Here is a 22999-nt window from a genome sequence, read left to right as displayed (position 1 = left end):
AGTTTTCATCTTTCAGTGTCATGTGCGCTTGCAAAGACAGGGAGCCTTGCTGCTGATATAAACAAAACTTCTTTTTAATGATCAGTAAAAAGCACTTACTCAGAAAGCACTCAGCACTATCACCTCAACATCAATAAGATTTCTGGCCTTCTGGGGCCAGACGGACTGCATGGGTTTCCTCTGCTTGTCCCCCTCAGTCCATAGATTAACTGGGAGTTCTAAATTGATTGTAAGGTGTGGACATGCAACCTGCCCAGGGTGCACCTAAAGTTTCAGATGAGGAGGTTGCCATCCACACAATTAATCCCTGTGAGACAAATGCTCAGCTTCAGACAGTTGTTTCTAGTCTTGCATCTCTATAAAAACCTAGAGAACTTTTACTTTTATTCTTTTTTATTTATATATATTTTTTTATTTATAAATTGTGTTATTTATTATTCTGTATTTATTATTTTGTACTTGATCATTTTCAGAGGAATATGTCTTTTATGTTAAGGTACTTAATGCTGATCCATGAATCATTAAAGCATGAAAAAGACACCTAACTGGAGGGATGAACCCGGGCTGTGTCTGCACATAACAGACATTGGCAAAGAACCAATTTTAAATTGTATCTTTAGGCACTTTTTTACCAGCTGTCTGTCAAAAAAAACCACATGGGTTGTTTTTTTTTTTTTTCCCCATTTCTTTAGTTGGGTCTATGAAAATTCCAACAATAACACAGTTTGACAGGCATAAAATAGTATTTCAGCAAATCTCAGCATGATGTCCTTAAAGAAACTGAAGAAACTGGACAAGTGGAAGATAAAAGAGAAAGTGGTAGGCCAAAAAACTATCAGCAGCAGGTGAACAGTATATGAAAGTCCTTAAGAACAGCCGGGACCTCAACATAAAAAAAAAAATAGGTTTTAAAGTGTGTTTTATTCAAGCAGTGTGTGAACAACAAAAGTGAGCCAACATCCAAAGAAGGAAAATACTTTAAGAAGAAATTACGAGGTTGTGTTGTAGAATGAAGGTGGTTACAACAAATATTCACTTACACAAACTCTGTTTTTGCTTTGTATGTTGTATTCCCAGAACATTCACACATGTCAGTGGTTCAAAAAAATCCTGTTTCCAATTTTCTCACTAAATTCTAAAGAAATAAGAGGCCATTAAAACGAAACTCTTTTCACTGACTTATCAATATTTGAATAAATTTAAACCTACTTTAGACTCCTCATAGTTCATCTGAAGCGCAGCTTAAATGCTTCTCTCGAAATCAATCGGAAAACTTCAAACACTACGTGAGCAATAAATAATGTCCACAGTAAAGTCTGCAGAGGTTTCCTTATAACCGTCCAAGCCAACTTAAAATCAGTGTTAAGTAACTTCAGTTTCAACTAATACATAGAAGATGCCCACGCTACTAGACTTGCATGGAAGCAGACCAAAGAGACTTAAACGGAAGCCTGAAGGAATATAGGTATAAATAATAATATAAATAGAAACGTTGGCGTTATGACATTGGCTGTAGCGAAAGAAAATTAATTATAAATTTATGTTGACCTGATGTCCCTCTTTATGTCGAACTACAGTATTTATAACCCTCGTCTTGTCCCACACCTCGAGACAGGCTCCCATGATTCTTTCACTGACTCTGCAGGATGTGTGCTCAACTATAGTCTGTCTTTTACCCAGTCCATGTGAGGAAAGCATTTTATTCTTATCAAATCTAATGCAGATTTTTGGTGAATATGATGGAAACTAGCACAGAGAAAATGTGGGGTTTTTTGACTGGTAAATACTTTATTTTTACCGAGCCCCGCAATGAACATTGAAAAAATAAATAAAGATGAACTTTTGCGAGATCTCGCAAAAGTTCATCTTTATTTTTTTTTCTCCAATGTCCCTTGCGGGGCTCTGTAATTCTTTGTCTCATTGGATACTTTTTTCCCCTTTTAATTTCACAAAAGGAGTAAGAGTATAAGTGTATCAGGCCAAAAGAAAATTGCTAGTGAAATAAGAGACTATCAGAGCAAGCTTTACTCTTTTTGTATTTATAAAAAAAAAAAAAAGAGAGTTGGAAAAGTCACATTCAACATTTATTTGTGTTTAATGTGCTAAATGCAAAACCAGAAACCTGCTTCTCATTCCATTTTTATTTTTACGTTGGACATGAACTGCTAGCATATCCCATTTTGTCCCGCATTCAGTATTTTAGGATCCCTGTTTAAGTTATGTGAGCATTAAGATGACAGCAGTTACACTTCTGGCTCCATGCATATCTTTTAGTGATGCAGATGAAGTGCTGAACAAAGTGTGTAGTAATGCCAATGCTCATAAAATGATGATCATATAGATTTTATGGGCTGAGCATGCAGGCACTCACTCTGTTGCATTCGCATCACTGCATTTTGTTGTTAGCTTTGCAGTATTTGCAGTATCGCCTGTTACAGGTGTGAGTTTGCAATTCAAGTGCTGCTTTAGCTGACATTTACCTCTTTTCACATGAAATCATATTTTCCACTCTACTGTAGCACACAATGTGTGACGCTGTAAGACATGAAGCCTGGAAGTGCAGCGACTTCTAAGCAGCTCATTAATCTGCTGTGCCAGCAGTCGATAGCGCACACCAGCCATGTGAAGCAGTGAACGTAATACAAGAGGTGTTAATGAGGATGGGGGCATGCAGCAGGATTCATGTCGCAAATCATGCCTTATCTCTCAGCTCTCTTTCTCACACACACACGCACTTTCTCGCCCCTCTGCAGGGCAGAAGGATTCAGGGCAATAGGGTGGAGAGAGGTAGGAGGAGGTGGAGGAGGTATTCTAGTCCCCTTTCATTTATCTGCCAGTTTCTGCCCCAATTAACTCCCATTAATATCACTTGCCATGCTCCACCTTGAAGCTGATGCACATGCATACCTTACGAGCGCACACTCACCTGAATATGTGCACAGAAGTCAGATGAAGCTGGGCCTGTGAAATGCATCACAATGAGTGGCTTCACATGTGTGTGAGTGTGTATATGTGTGTGTATCAGTGTGTGTATCAGTGTGTGTGTGTGTGTAACATCATGTGGTGATTGGACTGAGGTCTAGATTACAGCACCTCCTCCTCTGATTGTCCTGGTGTCGCTGCCAACAGCTGTCAGCTGGAAAGCCTTCAAGGAGAGAGGAAGTGCAATGAGGACGTGTGTGTGCGTGTGTGTGGAGAGTTACAGAGACTTCAAGGTCGTATGTAATCACTGAAGAGATGTTTGAGAAACTTTTCAGTGGCAAATTTATTTTTTCTACATAACCTCTGACCTCAGTGAGAAGAGATGATTTCCCGCTGAGTGTCAGTATGTGGAAAAGAATCTAACAACATTAGATATCATATAGTGAGTTGAACTACATACCATCCCGTCTCATTATCAGCTTCCCTCAGCGCAGCCAGAGGTGTGTAGAGTCAGGAGTAGTATGATGAGCGAGCGCCCGTGGGAGACGAGAAATCTGTAGTCCTTTTTGATCTCTCTGCGGCTCACAGCTCCCGAGCCTGCACAAGTGTGACAGTAGCGACGCACACACCTGAATGAAAAGTTAGGTGCGCACATGTGAAACCTGCCAGGTTGGCTTAATGCAATATTTTAAGCCAGGGAAGTCAAGTCACAGTTATTTAAAGTGGAACTACTCTGCTTTTCCTTATTTTCTGTCACATGCATATACTGTCATTGTAAATCCAACTGAAGCTTCAAATAATAATGTAAAAGTACTCCTTGTCAAGCTTCAGGGTTTGTTTGTTTTTTACTTTTGGCTCTGTGTGATGTCAGAAAGAGTGGACATCCCTAATGCTATCTCAAGCCTAAAGCCTGCTGTTCAAACCTTGTGTTTGCAGATACAGTGTCAGAAGAAAGCTGGATTTAAGGGGGAGGAGCCATAGGAGCTTTTTTGACACTGAGAATCAAATCCAGAGATGGAAATGACCATAGTAGGTCCGCTTTAAAATCTGCTGGCGTTTTCCTTTAGAAAGTTTATATCCTCACATGAACACATTAGATATTATATTTTATATAGCTTCATTTTACAACTACAGTTTCCTATGGGTGATTTATACTGCAAGGTAAAGATCCTCTGGCACTGGAGTGAAAACCTCAGCAATCAGATTGTTCTTTATGAGCTGCATTTGTGGATGGTGGGGAGAAAGAACCTCCTCCAACAGGAAAAGACCTGATAGCCCCTCCCTGACAATGATTAAACAATCAATGTCAGGGAGGGGCTATAATATACGGCAGCTGGTTGGGAGGTGAGAGAAAAGGACAAAACAAACTATGGGAAGAAATAGGATGTGACAAAGTGGGTGAGAAGACCATTTGTCTACATTCTTAGTTAACATTCTTGTTTTGATTTAACCATATTTCACATGTAATCTGCAATAGGCAAACATCTACTATCCCGGGTTTGTTTATGTTCTGCACTTTTACAGATTATATAATATAACATCTTGGTTTAAATCAATTCATACAAGTTTGTTAAGTTAACATGTTATTTATTTCAACTGTTAATTTGTATTGTTTTGAACTTACCTTTACCTACCTGTCTTCCAGAAGCAAAAGGAGGAAATGTAGTTCTACTTCCTGCTTTATACCTTCTGGGTTCATCTGAGGTCACAGGAAGGGACCAAGGGCAGGAGGGGAAGAATTCTTATAATTTAATAAAGTTGATTTTAAAGGGTTTATAAAGAAATAGATTTAATGTTGTGATATGTATTGATTACACCAGAGTTTATGTTGCCAGTCAAGAGGAGTAGTAGAGGATGAATATAATCATGTTCATCTCACCTACCTACTGAATGGAATAGTCCAGGGGAGAAAGTGTTTGATTAAGGGGACTATTTAAGCAGACGAACTCAGGTGTTTCAGAAGAAGGGTTCAGGTCAGTGTAGCTGTGTGCAGTTTGACCTTAATTTCCGTTGATTTAAGTTCAGTTATGTTTAGTTGAATTGAGTTAATTATAGAGTTGAGTTTCTTATTTGTTTCTTTGTAAATATTGTTGGGCCACAGAATGGTGAATAAATCACTTGCTACACTGGACAGCATCAGTCTCCTGCACTTCTTTGACCGCTTAAGTCGAGTCCTACCACATAGGGGCATATATTACAACAGCGGTCCCCAACCGTTTTTGCGCCACGGACCGGTTTATGCCCGACAATATTTTCGCGGACCGGCCTTTAAGGTGTCGCCGATAAATACAACAAAATAAAACTAGTACCGGTACCGAAAAAAAGATTTATTCATAACACACGTGAAAAGACCCAGGAAAACAGAGTTAACGATAAAAATGATAACAAAATAACGCTGAAAACCGATAAAAACCCTGAAAACCATACATTTCACACCTGAGCCTCAACCTTCGCGGCCCGGTACCAAGCGACTCACAGACCGGTACTGGTCCGAGGCCCGGGGGTTGGGGACCGCTGTATTACAACACTAGTGAAAAGAGGAGGGTAGAGAAGAAATGCAGAATCACCTGATCCAGCTATAACTATATGCTATATCAAAAATGAAAGTTTAAAGCCTAACCTTAAAAGTAGAGAGGGTGTCTCCTCCCGAATCCAAACTGGGAGCTGGTTCCAGAGGAGAGGAGCCTGAAAGCTGAAGGTTCTCCCTACTATTATACTTTGACAAACTCCTGAGAACCACAAGTAAGACCGCAGCCTGGGGGCAACTGAATGAGCCCCTGCAGCAGCTGGTGGAGTAACTTATCCATTTTGTCCAGTTGTTTGGTTGGATTTTTTTTTGTTGTTGTTGTTTTTTATAAATGTAACAGTAGGGACCGCCAGCACAAATTAGCAGGAATATAGTGCTGGAAAGCAGGAAAGTAAAGGAGGTGAGGATAAACACATGTCTGAGGGTGGCTTTGTGGGGGCACCACTTCCTGCTTTCATGCTGTCTGATCTGCCATTTTTAGGTAAGATTATAAGTAATTTAATATAAGATCAGTCTTTCCAGATATTCTCATGTCGTAACATTGTATCTAATATAAAACTACAGGTATTTTTCATGATTATGTTTCATAATGCTACAGTTATAAAGTCAGTGCTTTGATCATTTAATTAAACCTGTGATCATATATATACGTTATCATCAGAAATATTTCACAGGGATTTTTAAAAAAATCATTTCTTCAGGTGAAATAAAGTGTTTAAAAAAGTTTCTCTTCTTTGAGTCATAAATACTTTATATCTGAAATTTGAGACCAAAAAATGATTTGTTTATGTTAAGAGAAAGAAAATCTACAAGAGAGAAGAAGACGAAAAGAGAGGAAGAAGGTTGACTAAGGACAATTCTCCATTTAAGTATATTATTTATCGTGCACGGCTGCTTAAGATGTTCTAGAGCACCATTTGAATATTACAAAAGGTTATTTATAGAGAGATCATCGGGTATCATCTGGTCTCTAGATACTACTCTGAAGAAGTGAGTCTCTAACCCTGATAAGATGACTCATTTTTTTCTTTTAGCAGTGTTGTTGCCATGTTATCTGCCCATTATTTGATGTGCCAGGCTTCACAGGGTTAATTCCACTTTGCTTCAGTGGATTTCTGCATTGCTAGCACAGTAAAACATGAAATTACCATTGCAATATGTATGAAAAAGCAAAATTAATCCGTCTGTGAATTCAATCTCTTTCATTCTGTCTTGACCAAACAGGCGTACAGTCTCCAGAGTGACCAGAGAGGAATGAGAGTAATCGAGCTCATCTCCTCTCCGTGGTGGAGAGTTGCTCTCAGGAGTCCAATGTGAAATTTAGCTCATTACTCCTCATCCCCTGCAGCGAGTGCTGCCATTCTGAATGAGGCCTTCAGTTAAGAACCTTGTTTGGAACATTTCTGAACTGCTCGATTTGTTTTATTATTATTTATTTAATTTTTTCGTAAGTCGACCTCAAACATCAGGAGACTTTAAAACCTGGATCCCTCAGCTGCTTTCTGCCAATATAAATGTCACAGTCAGCTTTTAGTCTGCGCCGTTTCAGAACATCACTCATTTGAAGACTCAAACTGAGCTGACACGAGTCCTCGGTGGAGGATTTCATAATATTTTTCATTATTCATGACAGCGATTGTGTGCAGGCAGCTACTTTCTCCTCTGCGGCTGAGATGAGGGGGCTTTATCAAACAGGAGATGAAGAGGCTGACCCTGTTGTTGCTGCATGTTTTTACTGTTTTAGCTGCATGCCATCTGTAGGATTGTTGTAGCTGCGTGGCATGAAGATGAACGATTGCTCGCAGCCTTCTTTTTTAGACAGTTTTGGGGATAAAATCAGAATCAGAATACTTTATTGATCCCTGGGGGAAATTATTATTTTTTTGTTACAGTGCTCCATTTTAAACCAACATTAAGACAAGACAGACAATACGCTAACTAAGAATAGTACAATATATACATATATATACATACATACATACATAAGTCACTCATAAATAAATAGTTGGAAAAGAAACATGTGTAGCTGTAGCAGCAAACAGTGTGTTAAGTGGATGCGTTGTACAGGGAGATGGCCACAGGCAGGAATGATTTCCTGTGTCGTTCAGTGGTGCTTTTCGGTAATCTCAGTCTCTCACTGAACGAGCTCCTGTGACTGACCAACATGTCATGGAGTGGGTGGGAGGTGTTATCCAACATTGTCTTTATCTTGGACAGCATCCGCCTCTCCGACACCACCTTGAGGGAGTCCAGCTCCATCCCCACAACATTGCTGGCCTTACGGATCAGTTTATTAAGTCTGTTGGCATCTGCGACCCTCAGCCTGCTCCCCCAGCATGCAACAGCATAGAGGATCGCACTGGCCACAACAGACTCATAGAAAATCCTCAGCATTTTCTGGCAGATGTTGAAGGACCTCAGTCGCCTCAAAAAATAGAGACGACTCTGGCCCTTCCTGTAAAGTGCTGTGGTGTTTTTAGCCCAGTCCAGTTTATTGTCAATGTGTACTCCAAGGTATTTATAGGAAAAAAAAACAATGTTTGTCTGAGCGTTTCCAGCTTTGGAGATAACAGCAGAAGACAGAAGTTACACATTATCTGAAGCTCAGATTCAGAACATGTTTGAAAGCAGGAAAAAACAGTATTTACTATTAAAGATGGCATCTAACAGGAAAGCAGTGCGATCAGTTAGTGAGGTAAAGAGGGACATACATTCTAATTCTTTAGTACCCTCGTGCAAAGACTGAACCGTGTGTATTTGGCTTTAGTTCAGATATATGTTGACTTTTGTGGCATCAAACCTCTGTCTACCAGAGGCTGGAGCCTGGAACAACACTGCATATCTCCAGGCTTTCAGATGAGAGTCAGGAAGACAAACCCGGTGTCTCTTTGATCTCCTGTATTTGGCTCTGTGGGAGATTTAAGGCTTGCCGTTGAGATGCTGTGCGCTTCATCTTATTCTATTAATATTACAGCAGAAAGCCTACAGGAGCAGGTTGTTTACACAGGAGACTGTTCACTGTACCAAATCCTCTGATATAAATAAGAAGAAGTAATCACTAATGTAGTGGTGAGGACATGGTGAAACGTTTGAGTTTCAGCAACTATTTCCTAAAATGCTGTTTGTAGAAAGCTCTTTTTGAGTTGAGAGGTGATTTTGGACATTTTGTTTGGGTCTCTTCAGCGATCATGTTCTTGGTTTGATTTTTGTATTCAAGTTGTTTTTCACTTGAAAAAACAAAAGTGCTGTCACAGTCCTGTGTTCTTGTGTTTTCTTTGCTGAAGAACAATGAGTACAGATCCTATTAAAATTAAATAAATCCTATTTTATTTTGATTCCTCTGCTGGAGAGAGATCCTAAACTGCAACTTGTTTAGGATTACTGTGACCAGTACTGAAGCAAAGTGAAGTAAAATGAACTTTAAACATACTTTGATTAATTAATATAGCTCATAGTCTTGATTTAGAGAGCTTATATGAATGCATGCCAACACTTTGACAAGAAGCAGATTTTATTTTATTTGAAATCTATTTATTAAGACAAAAAAGCCAAACCAAGCAAGTACAACAGAAAAAAAAAATCACTGATAAAGTAACCATTACTTTGGTTTTACTTTCAAAAAACAAAAAACAAGAAACCCTAATTCACATGCACATAATCCTCATGCATAAATAAAAGCTAATAAAGTAATTTTATGAGTAATTTGAAAAACAAACAAACAAACAAGTCAATAAATAAAGGATTGAGCAAAATGGGAGGATAGGGAAGGAGATCACTGTAAATTTGTATGTACAATTCAGCGTATTTTCCGCTAAATGAAATAATAAAGGAAGCACTTAACTACTTGTCTTTAGTATTTGGAGAATTAGTATTGACTATCCAACCATGCCTCCCCATGCAGATATCTTGTTGTATCATGGTGATTGCTTTTCCTCTGCCTTCCTTTCTCTGTGAATTACTGCCCCGCCTCAAATATCGCCTGTGTTTGTGCCTAATGTTCTGCTTTATCATTTGTCTCTTTGCACAACCTTTTCCCCAACTTCACTTTAAGACGAATGAATGATGAGCTAATGTCTTTTTAGACGGAGCTTTTGCCATGGACTAGGGACTAGGATGTGAGGGGAGGAATCAAGGTTGCGCAAGAGGCAGAAGAGAGGAATCAAAGCAATAAAATGGTAATAAAGTGAGACATCCTTGCCTCTGAGCCTTCAGTTAAATGGTCAGATATACTGGCAGGAAATGTGTAGAAGTACTCTCTGCAGGGTGGCAGATTTCTGTCAGCATATAACTGTGGAGGGGTACTGCATTACTCAAATGTCTGGAAACCTGCAAGAGACAGATTACGGATGAATGGCAAAACTGTTGCATCAAGATATTTTGACTTGCAGCCCCTAGCAGGGCTTAATCATCCAACATTATGTATCCTACAGCTTCCTCTCTTTTAAACTTCAGCTGTCAGCTGTTCAACTGCCTTTTGCATAACATTTTGGTGATGATCAGAATTTAAAGCCAACATGTCTCTGTTTAAAATGAGTCCAAGATGTAAACCTGCAAAAGATCCCATTCAGCCCAGCAAAGGTAAAAACACCTCGGTAAAGGACACACCTGTGTATCCTCGATTAAGGCCAGCCTCCACTGTCCTCCAGAGGTATTGAGACAACCTTCAATGTGACACATTGAGATTGATGTTTGGGTTAAAGGGAGAAGGACATAGAAAAGCTGCAGGTGTTTCTCCTGTTTCTGTTTTGGAATTTGCTGGTTTTGTTACCCTCCTTTTGACTTTTGTGTATTATTTTGCTTTTTTGGCTAACAAATTAAAGCTTTTTTTGTTCCCTCATTTTGTTTGTTCTTGCATCCTCTCTCCTGGATCATGACAAACACTGCTGGAAAAAGAAAAAAGGGAAACACCAAGCAGCAGCTTTGAGCATGTCAAAATAAAGAAATACTTAAAATATCTCCTTTTCACCCTCAGTAGAAAAAACATGAAATGTTTTCTTGTGAATTTCACTCTTTACACATTCGAATCTTTGTCTTTCTGTCTTTGTTTGGATGACGTGCTGAACTCTGTGTTGACACGATCACAAGCCGAGTGGGGAATATATTAATGAATGCGATCGGACGCCAAATGAGTGGAAGCTCATTAGGAAAAAATACCTAATGAATGCTTTATAACCACCCTGCAGAAAAAGACAGAACTCTGAGGTTCCTGTGTTTGTGCTGCGTCTAATACAGATAATATAAAGAAATGAATTGCCAACAAACACAACGCTGCTTTAATTCCCTGACACTGAGGAAATTGATCTCCAAACTCAGGAAGGCAGCGGGGGAAGTCAATACCCTCATTGCCTCCTGGGAATTGTAGGCATTACAAATGGATTAGAGTGCTTTTACATCAATACTGGTTATCATTACGGTAGCCTGTTGCTGTTGTGAGGAGGAAGGCTGGTTGTGTAGTTCATCTCTGAATAACAAAGACTACACATGTCACTACTGTACCATCAACTTCTCATGTTCACTGCTTAGAGATGATGAAGGGAAAGGAGCAGGATTGAGAGGCATGAGTCTCTGACATTTCAAGAGATCATCCATCTTTTTAAGCTACTGCAAGCTCACATTAGTGTCCTAACTTGGTGCATACACTCACACAGGTTTAGGCATCTGTGTTTGTGAGGACAGTGAATGGCATAATGCTTTCACATTAGAAACAATATCCCTTACAAGACCCTGATGCTAGGATGAGAAAAGCATGCGGAAGCCATGTGCTGTCTTTTGTTTTGAAGCGTCATCTTGTTTTTTCTTCCTCTTTTTATTTGTTGGATCACTTCTTAATTCTTCCTGCAGTTCAGCTGAGATAACGACAAAATCTGCAATCTGCACACCGTGACAAAAAGAAAGCAATTAAGGAAGCAGTCTGTTAAAATCACAGGAAAACATGTGGAACTGCTGGATGAGAAACAAAAATCTGAATCCATTTTTCCTGTGCAAAAGTCTTGAGTCACCCATTATTTCTTTGTATTTTGTTTCCAAATATCCCAAAGAGCTATTGGCTGGGAAATTGGCATATATGCCTTTAAAAAACTGAGGAAACTGGATAAGTGGAGAACAAAAGAAGAAGTGACATGCTTAAAAAACTGTCTACAGCAGATGAACATTATCGGAAAGTCGTGTCCTTGAGAAACAGGAAAAAATCCAGACACAGGCATCTGTCCTTTCAGCCAATCATCTACTGATCCCTGAAGCCTCAGCAGAAATGGTCTCAGTGAAAGGGTCGCTGTCAAAAACCCAATATTAAGTAAGGGAAGAGAAATCAAAATGAAATCATTCAGTACCATCTGGAAAGCATCTGAAACAACAGCTTCATTTTTCAGCATGACAATGATCCCAAACACACTGCCAGTGCAGTAAAAGCACACCTGGATAGGAAAACACACAGTGGAACGCATCAGTCATGGACTGGCCTCCCCAGAGCCCGGACCTCAAAACAGTGTGGAGTCATCTTGACAGGATAAGAAAGAAAATTATAAACAAAATGTGTTTAGAATTTTACATTAAGGTTAACTGTGTGGTTTAAAGTAGCTTGTTATGTGCCCTGTAAAGGTGACCCAGTGCATAAGTTTATTAATTAGAAAGTATTTTGCAGTGTTCTTTTAAATGTAAATTTAATGGCTCTTACTGTGCAAGCACAGCTGCACATAAGTGACTCTGTGAATGTATTTTTATGTTGTTGTTGTTTGTTTTTCTGTTAATGAAATGCCAAAGTGAGCAACCAGTTAACCTTACAAGCCTGTGTTTGGACTGTGGGAGGAGAAGCCATGCAGTTACTGGGAGAACATGCAAAGTAAACACAGACAGGCCCCAGATGACCAGAATGGTTTTTTTTAATCCAGAGCCTTCTTTTGTAAAACAATCAAATGCTTTGTTGCTAGTCCTTAACTCATTTTAATTTCTGTAGCATTTATTTCCCCCTTTGGACTCCTATAACTAAACATCATAAATCGTAAATATATCTGCTCCTTCATATCATCCCCTGGGCATAGTTTCCTCTTTTTGATTTAGTTTGAAATGTTTCAATAAATATACACTGACAGGACTGTATCATCTCTGTCAGCCTGTCCCAATTCTTCACTGAAGCTTCATGATAAAATAAAATATTTATACCAAAGACCATCCACCCATCTTTTTTAACCTCTTATCTGATATAGGGAGCTTATCCCAGCAGTCATATGGCGATAGGCAGGACACACTCTGGACTAGTTACCACAGAGAGACACACAATCACACACTCTCACATCAGCACCAATTTACAGGCACCAATTAACCTAACGTGCATGTTCCTGGACTTCATTAGTAAATCCCTGCAGGCACAAGGAGAACAAACCCGCTTCAACATGTTTTTGTGTGTTACGTTATACACATTTCCCTAAAGGGAGGGCTTCAGCATAAATTTGAAATAAAGTAATGTGGATTTGGGGTGTGCAGTGGATGTAGTTCATATCAAGAAGGTTCTGGGTGGCTGCCTGTGCCTGCATGGGCTCTCTCCAGCTTCCTCCCCCAGTGCAGAGACATGAATGTTAGGATAATTGGCGATTCTAAATTGGCAGTAGGTGTGGATTTGAGTGACAGCAGTTATCTGTGTCTTCCTATTATCCCTGTGATGGATAGATAGATTTAAACATAGCTTGCCTCTTGCCAAATGTCAGTTGGGATAGACTTCAGCCCCCCCACAATGCTTGTTGGCTAGGCTGTTAGGAAAATTGATAGGTGGACTAAGGGGAATTCAATCAATATATTATTAAAGTCATTTAAATATATGGATACATTGGTAGAAAATATAGGAATGGATGACAAAAGTGCAAAATTGCAGACCACAATTTCAATTAATCCTTTCTTTTAAAGTTCCGTTGTTAAAACTGGCTCACACTTAAAATTTTAGTGACGATCAGGGATAAAGCCATAGATACGTCTGCCTAAGGCTGCTAAATTATAGATAAAAATCAGTGGATTGCCCCTTTATCTTTAGCCCAGCAGTGTGCTAAATGCAGCCCAGCAAAGGTCAGATTCAACCCAAATGACAGCTTTTTTTAAAAAGTTTTCTTTAATGATGAAAAACCCTACGACTCCCAGCCTAACTGCACAGGAATTAAAATTCATCATTCATCATAAAAAAATCTACTCGTGAAGGTTTTGTGCCTTTCCGAAAAGGCCAAACTGTCTCTCCATGAGACACAAATGAGCATAAGCATGCACACACAAACCCTCCCAGATCCTCTGACTTAGCTTTTGGCAGCAGTGTCACAATTACTACAGACCTCACAGCCTCACCGTTGACTTCGCTGCCTCAACCGACTGTGAGAGCGAGTGTGAGAGTGAGTGCGAGCGTGCGATTGTGAAAACAACTCCAAGTGTTGTTAGATGACTCTACTCTGTAACAGCTCGCTGTGTCAACGTCAGCCGTGCAAGCAGACGGCTAACGAAGGCAGCCCGAGTCGCCACATGGTGCCGTGTGACATGTGCTGGCATCTTCGTGCCTCCTTCACCAACTTTGTTTGGTGACTCTGCACTCCAGAGGATGTGTCTCCTTTTAAGAGGGAATAAATATTCATTGTGAATTCTTCTTCAGCTCAACAAACAGGAAGAAGAACAACATAAAAAGTAAACAAATGTAAATGTCATTGGCTTAAAAATTCTCATCTGTCAACCTGATGAGAGCTGATGGCTCTTGGAATGAAGCCTTTTTCAACAGCACATTGCTGTGGGCTATAAATATATATATATAATAATCATTCTTCGGTCACCCAGTCCTATCATTTGCTCACGAAGGCATCACTGTCATGCAGAAATGCACCATGAGGACTCGTATATGCCAAATTCTTGTAGGCAGTCCACTTTAATCCAAAATAAATGTGAGTTATCCTTTTTTAAATGCTGAGAACACCCATAAGACATATTTGAGAAGAATTGCATAGCAAAATGCTTTCACATTAAACACTTTGTTAAAAAAAAATAGCTGCTGGACTTAACTGTGTGTGACACAGAGACTTTAAGCTAAACTACAGGCTAGTGAGGTCATAGACAAAGTTGAAGTTGAATGTCCACCATAAACTGGCAGCCCACACTGGCTGAGGAGAGGATGCGATACCAGAATGCAGCCACATTTCTGTCCTTGATGACTGCATTAAGATTGGATAAAGAATTTGATGGCAGACAATTACCTGTCCTTAAATATAGAAGAAAAACAGAACTTTCTGGAATTCATTCTTACTCTGCCTGAGCAAATCATCCCTGGATCGCTTACAGATGAGACTGCTCACCAGGTCATCTAAAACCTCCCATGTGACACCAATTCTGTCCTGTTGACACCAGCTCCTCATTAGGTTTAAGGTTTTTCACTCTCAGAGCTCTTCATGGTCAGATGCTTCCCTAAATTAGTAAATGCCTACATCCATACCTAACTACGGGGTGTATGAAGTGAGCTGATCGATGCTTCTTAGAGGTACTTCAGTCCAGGTTAACGACAAAAGAAGATCGTGTTTTTGAGATGCAGCCTCCAAGTTGTGGGATTTGTTTCCAGTTGTATTGTTGTATCTTATTTTATCCTGTAAGGCACTTTGTGACTGCCTCTTCCTTTCTGTGCAAAGTAGCTTTGTCGGCTATTTAGGTTACCTTTGAAAAAAAAAATGTCACAGTTAAGTACACCAGCCTGTAGATCCACCTTTAGCATCAATAACTGGAAGTGATCGTTTCTGTGTGACTTTATCAGTCTCTCACATTGTTAAAGAGGAATTTTGTTCCAATATGTTTTTTGGCTGTTTATTTTCTTCCTTAACAAAGGTGGTGGAGTTTAGCGAGTTTTTTCTCAAAGCAGACTTGATTGGAAATCATGGAATGCACAATAAGTGAATGTGTGTGCTCTGTGTTTTACATTAATTGTAGTCAGTGACATTCATAATTTGACCAATTATAAATCAAAGTGTGACATCCTGGTTGAATTTCCCAGCTTAAAGGTCAGTTTATGCAGCTTATTTACTATACCTAAAGGTTAAAATGTGCATAAAGCCCTACATCACCTCCTCAGACCACAGTGTACACTGAATAACATGTATTACTACACAGCAATGTGTAACACTGACATCTAATATCACTTGTCTGTCACTGTGTCCTCCTGCTCCAGGTACGTGTCTGATTCTGGGCTGCATGATCTACCCAGATGGCTGGGACAGCGACGAGGTGAAAAGGATGTGTGGCGAACAGACGGATAAGTACACACTAGGCGCCTGCTCGGTGCGCTGGGCCTACATCCTGGCCATCATGGGCATCCTGGATGCTCTCATCCTCTCCTTTCTGGCCTTCGTCTTAGGAAACCGCCAGGACAGTCTGATGTCTGAGGAGCTGCTAGGAGACAGTAAGAAGACACCTGCACACGCTTCCTCTTTGGGGCAGTTTTTATGGTGTTTTATGGTAATATTTCAAGAAATTACATTATCTGCACCTCACCAGGTGTGATCAATTAGCAATTAAGCCTAGGCAACACCTGAAGTGTCTGAAAAGACGATAAGGGGTGCAGAGAGGTTTAACAATATAAATTATATATATACCTATGGTATGGTAGAATTTTTAAGACTGATATCGATGTGTATACCGATACCAAAACCAACATTCCAGTATGTCAGCCGATTACATTTTCTTTCAGACAAACAAAAACACAATCAAATTTCTCTAATATTTGCTATGTGTAGTTATTTATTCAAATAAATGATTCAAACAGGGAAGCTGCAGAGTGCCCTCTGGTGGATAAACTATGCAACATCAACACTCATAACGTGGTTAAAGGGTGTATCTCCTGTCTCTTTATTTTTTACATTTTCATATAAATGCAGAGGCCAATAAATTGACAAATCGGTAATATTGGCTGATAATATGAGCCTGCTGGTAATTCGGTTCAGATGAATCAGTCAATCACATCAAAACACTTGTTGTTAGGCACACTTATACAACCTGCTCAAAAATAAGCTGGAAAAGTTTTCCTGTGATTGAACATCTAAGCCCTGCAGAAAGTCATTACCCGTTGTTCGTCAGATTTGTGTCGTCATTGCAAATGCAATTTCTAAGAATAAATAAATAAATATCTTTATTACTTTCCAAACCCATTTTATAGTAATTGAGGCAGTTGGGTATACAGCAAACAAATAACGGCTGCAGTGCAATTATACCTGAAATGAGATCCGGGCTGTTTTCAAAGAAAAACAAAAGAGGTGCTACTGAACTTATTAAAAAATCAATTTGACTGCTGGACTAAGAGAATAAGCAGCAGGTCCCACCAAGATTTTATTCCACTTCTGGCCTGGGGGATGTTTCATAAGTATTCAAAGTCTCAGGTGAAGTCAAAGCATTTTGTTTGTTTTGTCAAGCCTGGAGACATTAAACCTATGACTTCAGTCCTCACTACTTTTGCTGTGTTTTTCTGCTTAACTGGCCTTTCTTCTCACATCAAAGACATCATGTTTCCCCACATCCCAGCAGCAGCTTTAAATAAAGAAAATGCCTTTTATTTGCTTGCATGATTTCACATGCACGAGCTCTTAATTTGCATACATTAGACGGGACGTTATACACCACCTGCTCGGCTGGTTTTGTTTGCTCCTGTTACCAGTGAGATTTTTCTTTCTTTGACTGGGCTCAATGACAACTACGCTCGAACCCAAAGAGGATGATTTAAAACCGCGAGGAGGCTGGAAGGAGGCAGGAATGCAGATGAAGGAGGACAGAGATGAAAAGCAATCGGAGATGGGCAGAAAGAAAAAGACGGGCAACTGAATGGAAGAATGCACCAATAGCAAGGGTTAATTGAAGCCTGGGGATGCTGGACAGAGTCATGAATTACTAATGGCTGTTTACACAGCTTGCTGCCAGCCTGTCTAAATGAATCACAGCCACCCTATCAGCCGGGACACAGTTGCCTGTTAGCTCATATAAGCAAAGTGACTGAGAGGAAGAAGCCATTATCAACCTAGAGACCGGAGAGTGAGGACAAGACAGAGGGAGAGGGATAATGAGGCGAGGAGGACAATGAGAGAGGGAGAGAGGCAAATGTAGATGAAATATGATCCCCAAAGTGAAAATGGGGGATTCATCAAACAGCAGATGAAGTGTAAATGGGATGTTTTTCTTATCCTGTCACTCAGGAGGATAGATTGTGACACCTGTCCAAGTTTGAAACCTGAGGAAATCAGAGGAGGGGGAGGTGGGCTAATTGTATGATGTTTGATTCTGTAGGGGCAGGAATGTTATGCAATACTGCCGCCTGCTGGTTATGACAACTTCTTCATACTTTCCACTCACATCCCTTTCTTCTTCCACCCCCACAGAGAGCGGTAATAATGCCATATAACGTCTGCTGATGCCATTGCAGCAACACACACACAGGTAAGTGTGTCATTGTAGAGCACAAGAACAATCTCTAAACATTCAAATAAAAATAATAATGTCTTTCCTCATTACAAAAACATTTTATCCCATCCTTTTTTCTCCTTCTTAGGCCCACTAAAACCTAAAAGCCTAATTTACTGATTGAGGTGAAATAAAGGGTTTCGTGGCAATTAAAGTGAGACTATGAATTTTAAAGCATTCTGCCTCTCTTACAAATCAATACCTGAATTCCTGAGTAATAAAATTAGTCAATAAACTTGGGGTTTTTTGAGCCTGTACTGGCTAATGTTAGAAAGCTGTCTAGAAACAGCAGATGTGTTGCTGTATTACTCAGTTAATTTACTGACTTCATTTTCTGGCTGTGGTCCCTCTCGCCTCATGAGTCAGTTCGCCTGTTGACTGTGCCTTTAAACTTTAAAGACACCTCAATCTCCTCGATCAGCCGCTTTAAAGTTTAAAGCGGCTGAAAGTTTAAAGCAGTTGATTGAAGTGCAAACAGTGGCCGCAGCTCATGAAAGGTAGCAGTCTTACTTTTTAAGCTACAACCACCACCACCACCGTCGCCACAAGCAATAAGAAATGATAATCTATTAATAATAAAGCAATAATATATTTTTGACAGTCTGTCACGTTATGTTCAAACTCTCGCATTACCCCCCTCTGCAACCCCTACTTACCTTACAGTAATAGTGTGAGAGCGTTTGGTGTTTTTGGTGTTTAACTGCTGATTGTCTAAGGTGTGGATAACGGCATGCCTGATGCTGGCTTCTCATATGTAGTAATTTGAAATATAGTACACTGAAAAAAGAGAGGTGAGTTTTATGTTTTTGTTTTAAATCCATTGCTCAGTATCTAATTTTAATCTCTTAGAACACCCAAACAGATTATCTGAGTAGTTTTCGGTTCTGGTTTATTGGTTTTAGTCAGTGATGGGATTGGTAATTTTGCTTAACGAGCACAAATGAACTCACTTGTACAACTCAGAACTGATTCAGCGTGCTGTATTCCCAGGCCAGTGGTGTCAGAGCACTAAAAGAACAGTGTACAAGACTCTGTCATCGGCTCTTGCTGAAGCCTTGTACATCCATGAGAGCACCATCTCTGAGCTGACTGTTCTTGGTGGAAATGTGATTGGATAGAGGTGCTGAGATGAGGCACTTAAAACTGTACTTCTGCCATTCTTGTGGCAAAACCTTACCCATGACTGTGCCCACACCCACAGCGCCAGATCATGGAAGGTCTTTCTGGATCAGGAGCATGCCCAGACACTTGCCTGACCTGTATTTAGCCCCGATATGTCTCCTGCTGGGGCAGCACAGTGAGACAGTTAGCTTTGTTTCCTCACATAGAGAAAGTCCTTGGTTTGAATCTACTGGTCAATTGGGGCCATACCCATGGGTACTCTAGCTTCCTTACAGAGTTCAAAGATAGGCATTGGTTAGGTTAAGAGTGCCCCAGCTTGCACTCTTAATTGAATAAGATGATGGGGCGTATACCTCTCATATATCCATTCAGAAATGTGCAGTATTGTGAGCAACCTGTCACTTCTTTAGGTTCTACAGCAACTTATTGAACAATGTGCATGCATGGAAACTGAGTATATAAGGCAAAAGTGGAGTTTGTACAACTCTAATGAGCTTGAAAGTCAATATTTGGTGTTACTGCCTTTTTTCTTCAACGCAGCCTGAAGCCATGCTTTCTTGTAATTTCTTTAAGTAGCTCTCGAAGCTTTATGAAGGACACTCAAAGCTCTTGTTGGAATGTTGGCTGCCCTTTCTTCTGTTTTCTGTCCAGATAATCCCACACTGCTTCAGCAATGTAGGTCTGGGTTCTGGGGAGGCCAATAAGTGTTTCATTGTGTGTGTTTTTCTATCCTGGTATGCATATGGAGCTTGGAAAGAAAACAACTGGACTTCTTCAAGTTTAGTGAACACCTTTCACCTCTCATCCAAGAAGCTTCTTCAGTTCTGAGCTTCTTCAGTTCTGAACTGAAGAAGCTTCTTCATTCTTTATAAGTCAATGCTGAGTGTTTCAACCAACAACAAAAAAAGACTTTCCACTGAAAATGGTCAGGTACAATCACTGGACTGAAAACTTTGAAAGACCTTCAGAAAGCTTGGAGAACTATTGCTCAGAACCACTTTTTAAAAAATGACAACAATTTTGAGGCAACTCAAGACTTTGTACAGGACTGTATATTATAGTGTTTATCTATAAAAATCTTAAAAAATCAACTTTTTTTTCGACTCATAAAATAACATTTCTAAAAATGCTGGTGTCTGTCTCCATTTTATGTTGCAGCATATGAGCCAAATATTAACATTAAATCCAGGACACCAGAGTTTGCCAACCTCAGGCATGCTGTTATCCACCCCTTGTCAGGTGCAGACAATCAGCAATTAAACTCAGGCAACGCTCTCAGACTGCAGGCGAGCACAGGCGCTTTTTATCATACCACTATACGGCCACACTAACTGTGAGTTAAGCCACATTTAGTAATCTAAGTCAATAGAGAAACGATGAGAAATGGTGCGTGTTTTAACAATGTCACGTCAGCTTCTATTTAAACCAAAATGTGAAGCATGCATAAAATCTGTAAAATAGAGATGAAAGAAAACAGTTGAAAATAATCAGTCTGTCTGTTCTTTCGTATAAGAATAAGTCTTGTAATAAGTTTATGAAGCTCTCTAAACCTTAGTATGTAACATGGGGCATTTACCTGAGCATCTTTATGTGTGCATACAGTCTAAACTGCATATTATGCATTTATATAAAGATAAAAATAACATACAGATTACAGTTTGTTGCAATTTCTGAGGTATTTTTTGCCCCCCCCCCAAAAAAAATTTTGATCTAAGTATGAAGGGTCTAAATAAATACTGCAAAATGAGTCCTTAAAATATTCAAAGGCCAAAAAGAATCAAATTTTTACAATTCAAATCTTATGTTAGGAAAAGATTTTGACTTCCATCCATCCATCCATCTTCATCCGCTTTATCTGGGGCCGGGTCACGGGGGCAGCAGCCTAAGCAGAGAAGCCCAGACCTCCCTCTCCCCAGCCACCTCCTCCTTCAGCTTATCCGGGGGAACACCAAGGAGTTCCCAGGCCAGCCAAGAGATATAATCTCTCCAGCGTGTCCTGGGTCTGCCCCGGGGCCTCCTCCCAGTGGGACATGCCCGGAACACCTCACCCAGGAGGCGCCCAGGAGGCATCCTTGTCAGATGCCTGAACCACCTCAGCTGTCTCCTTTCGATGTGGAGGAGCAGCGGCTCTACTCTGAGCCCCTCCCGGATGACCGAACTTCTCACCCTATCTCTAAGGGAGAGGCCAGCCACCCTTCGGAGGAAGCCCATTTCCCCCGCTTGTATCCGCGATCTCGTTCTTTCGGTCACTACCCACAGCTCGTGGCCATAGGTGTGGGTAGGGACGTAGATCGACCGGTAAATTCAGAGCTTCACTTTTACACTCAGCTCCCTCTTCACCACGACGGACCGGTGCAGCGTCTGCATTACTGCAGCCGCAGCACCAATCCGTCTGTCGATCTCCGGCTCCCTTCTCCCATCACTCGCGAACAAGACCCCGAGATACTTGAACTCCTCCACTTGGGGCAGGAACTCATCCCTGACCCGGAGTGGGCACTCCACCCTTTTCCAGCTGAGAACCATGGCCTCAGATTTGGAGGTGCTGATCCTCATTCCCGCTGCTTCACACTCGGCTGCGAACCATTACAGTGTGAGCTGGAGGCCATCACCCGAAGTCAACAGAACATCATCCGTGAAAAGCAGAGATGAGATTCTGAGGCCACCGAAGTGAAAGCCCCCCACCACTTGGCTGCACCTAGAAACCCTGTCCATAAAAATTATGAACAGAATCAGTGACAAAGGGCAGCCCTGGCGGAGCCCATCACCCACCGGGAAGGAGTCCGACTTATTGCCGGCAATGCAAACCAAGCTCTTGCAACGGTTGTATAGGGATCAAATGGCCCATAGCAATGGGCCAGACACCCCATACTCCCGCAACACCTCCCACAGGACACCCCGAGGGACACGGTCGAATGCCTTCTCCAAGTCCACAAAACACATGTAGACTGGTTGGGCAAACTCCCATGCACCCTCAAGTATCCTTGAAAGGATAAAGAGCTGGTCCAGTGTTCCGCGACCAGGACGAAAACCGCATTGTTCCTCCTGTATCCGAGGTTCGACTAGCGGACGAACTCTCCTTTCCAGCACCCTGGCATAGACTTTCCCAGGGAGGCTGAGGAGTGTGATCCCCCTGTAGTTGGAACACACCCTCCGGTCCCCCTTCTTAAAGATGGGGACCACCACCCCGGTCTGCCAGTCCACAGGTACTGCCCCTGATCTCCACGCAAAATTGCAGAGGCGAGTAAACCAGAACAGCCCTACAACGTCCAGAGACTTCAGGAACTCGGGGCGGACCTCATCCACACCAGGAGCTCTACCACCAAGGAGTTGTTTAACTGCCTCAGTGACCTCGCCTCCGGAAATTGTCGGGTCATTCCCCTCATCCCCAGACTCTGCTTCCTCCTCGGAAGACGTGTCAGTGGGATTAAGGAGGTTCTCGAAGTATTCCTTCCACCGCTTAACAATTTTCTCAGTCGAAGTCAGCAGCGCTCCACCAGCACTATACACAGTGCAGGTAGAGCACCGCTTTCCCCTCCTGAGACGCCTGACGGTTTGCCAGAATCTCTTCGAGGCAGTCCGAAAGTCTTTTTCCATGGCCTCTCCGAACTCCTCCCACACCCGAGTTTTTGCTTCAGCCATTGCCCGAGCTGCATTCCACTTGGCCTGTCGATACCTGTTGGCTGCCTCCGGAGTCCCACAGTCTAACCAAGCCCGATAGGACTCCTTCTTCAGCCTGGTGGCTCCCTTCACCTCTGGTGTCCACCATTTGGTTCGGGTTTTACCACCACGGCAGGCACCAACCACCTTGCGGCCGCAGCTCAATGCAGCAGCTTCGGCAATGGAGACGCTGAACATGGTCCAATCGGACTCAATGTCCCCAGTCTCCCTCAGAATGCTGTTGAAGCTCTGCCGGAGGTGTGCGTTGAAGATCTCACAGACTGGGGCCTCTGCTAGACGTTCCCAGCACACCCTCACTACACG

The 22999-nt window shown here is 41.3% G+C and overlaps 1 protein-coding gene across 1 annotated transcript in view; it reads left to right on the top strand.

Annotated features, from left to right (window-relative positions):
- Positions 1 to 17837, top strand: part of lhfpl3 (LHFPL tetraspan subfamily member 3) — a 52659-nt gene extending 34822 nt beyond the window's left edge. The window contains exons 2-3 of the mRNA XM_085375715.1: positions 15621 to 15851; positions 17815 to 17837. Of these exons, the coding sequence (XP_085231841.1) occupies positions 15621 to 15851; positions 17815 to 17837 (254 nt within the window). The remainder of the gene's footprint in view (positions 1 to 15620; positions 15852 to 17814) is intronic.
- Positions 17838 to 22999: the final 5162 nt, after the last annotated feature.

The sequence above is a fragment of the Diplotaxodon limnothrissa genome, linkage group LG17 (genome assembly GCF_057381915.1).
Source record: "Diplotaxodon limnothrissa isolate DT_005_m linkage group LG17, D_limnothrissa_male_GT1.1, whole genome shotgun sequence".
In the NCBI taxonomy this organism is placed as follows: domain Eukaryota; kingdom Metazoa; phylum Chordata; class Actinopteri; order Cichliformes; family Cichlidae; genus Diplotaxodon; species Diplotaxodon limnothrissa.
This window is presented reverse-complemented; position numbering and strand designations above follow the sequence as displayed.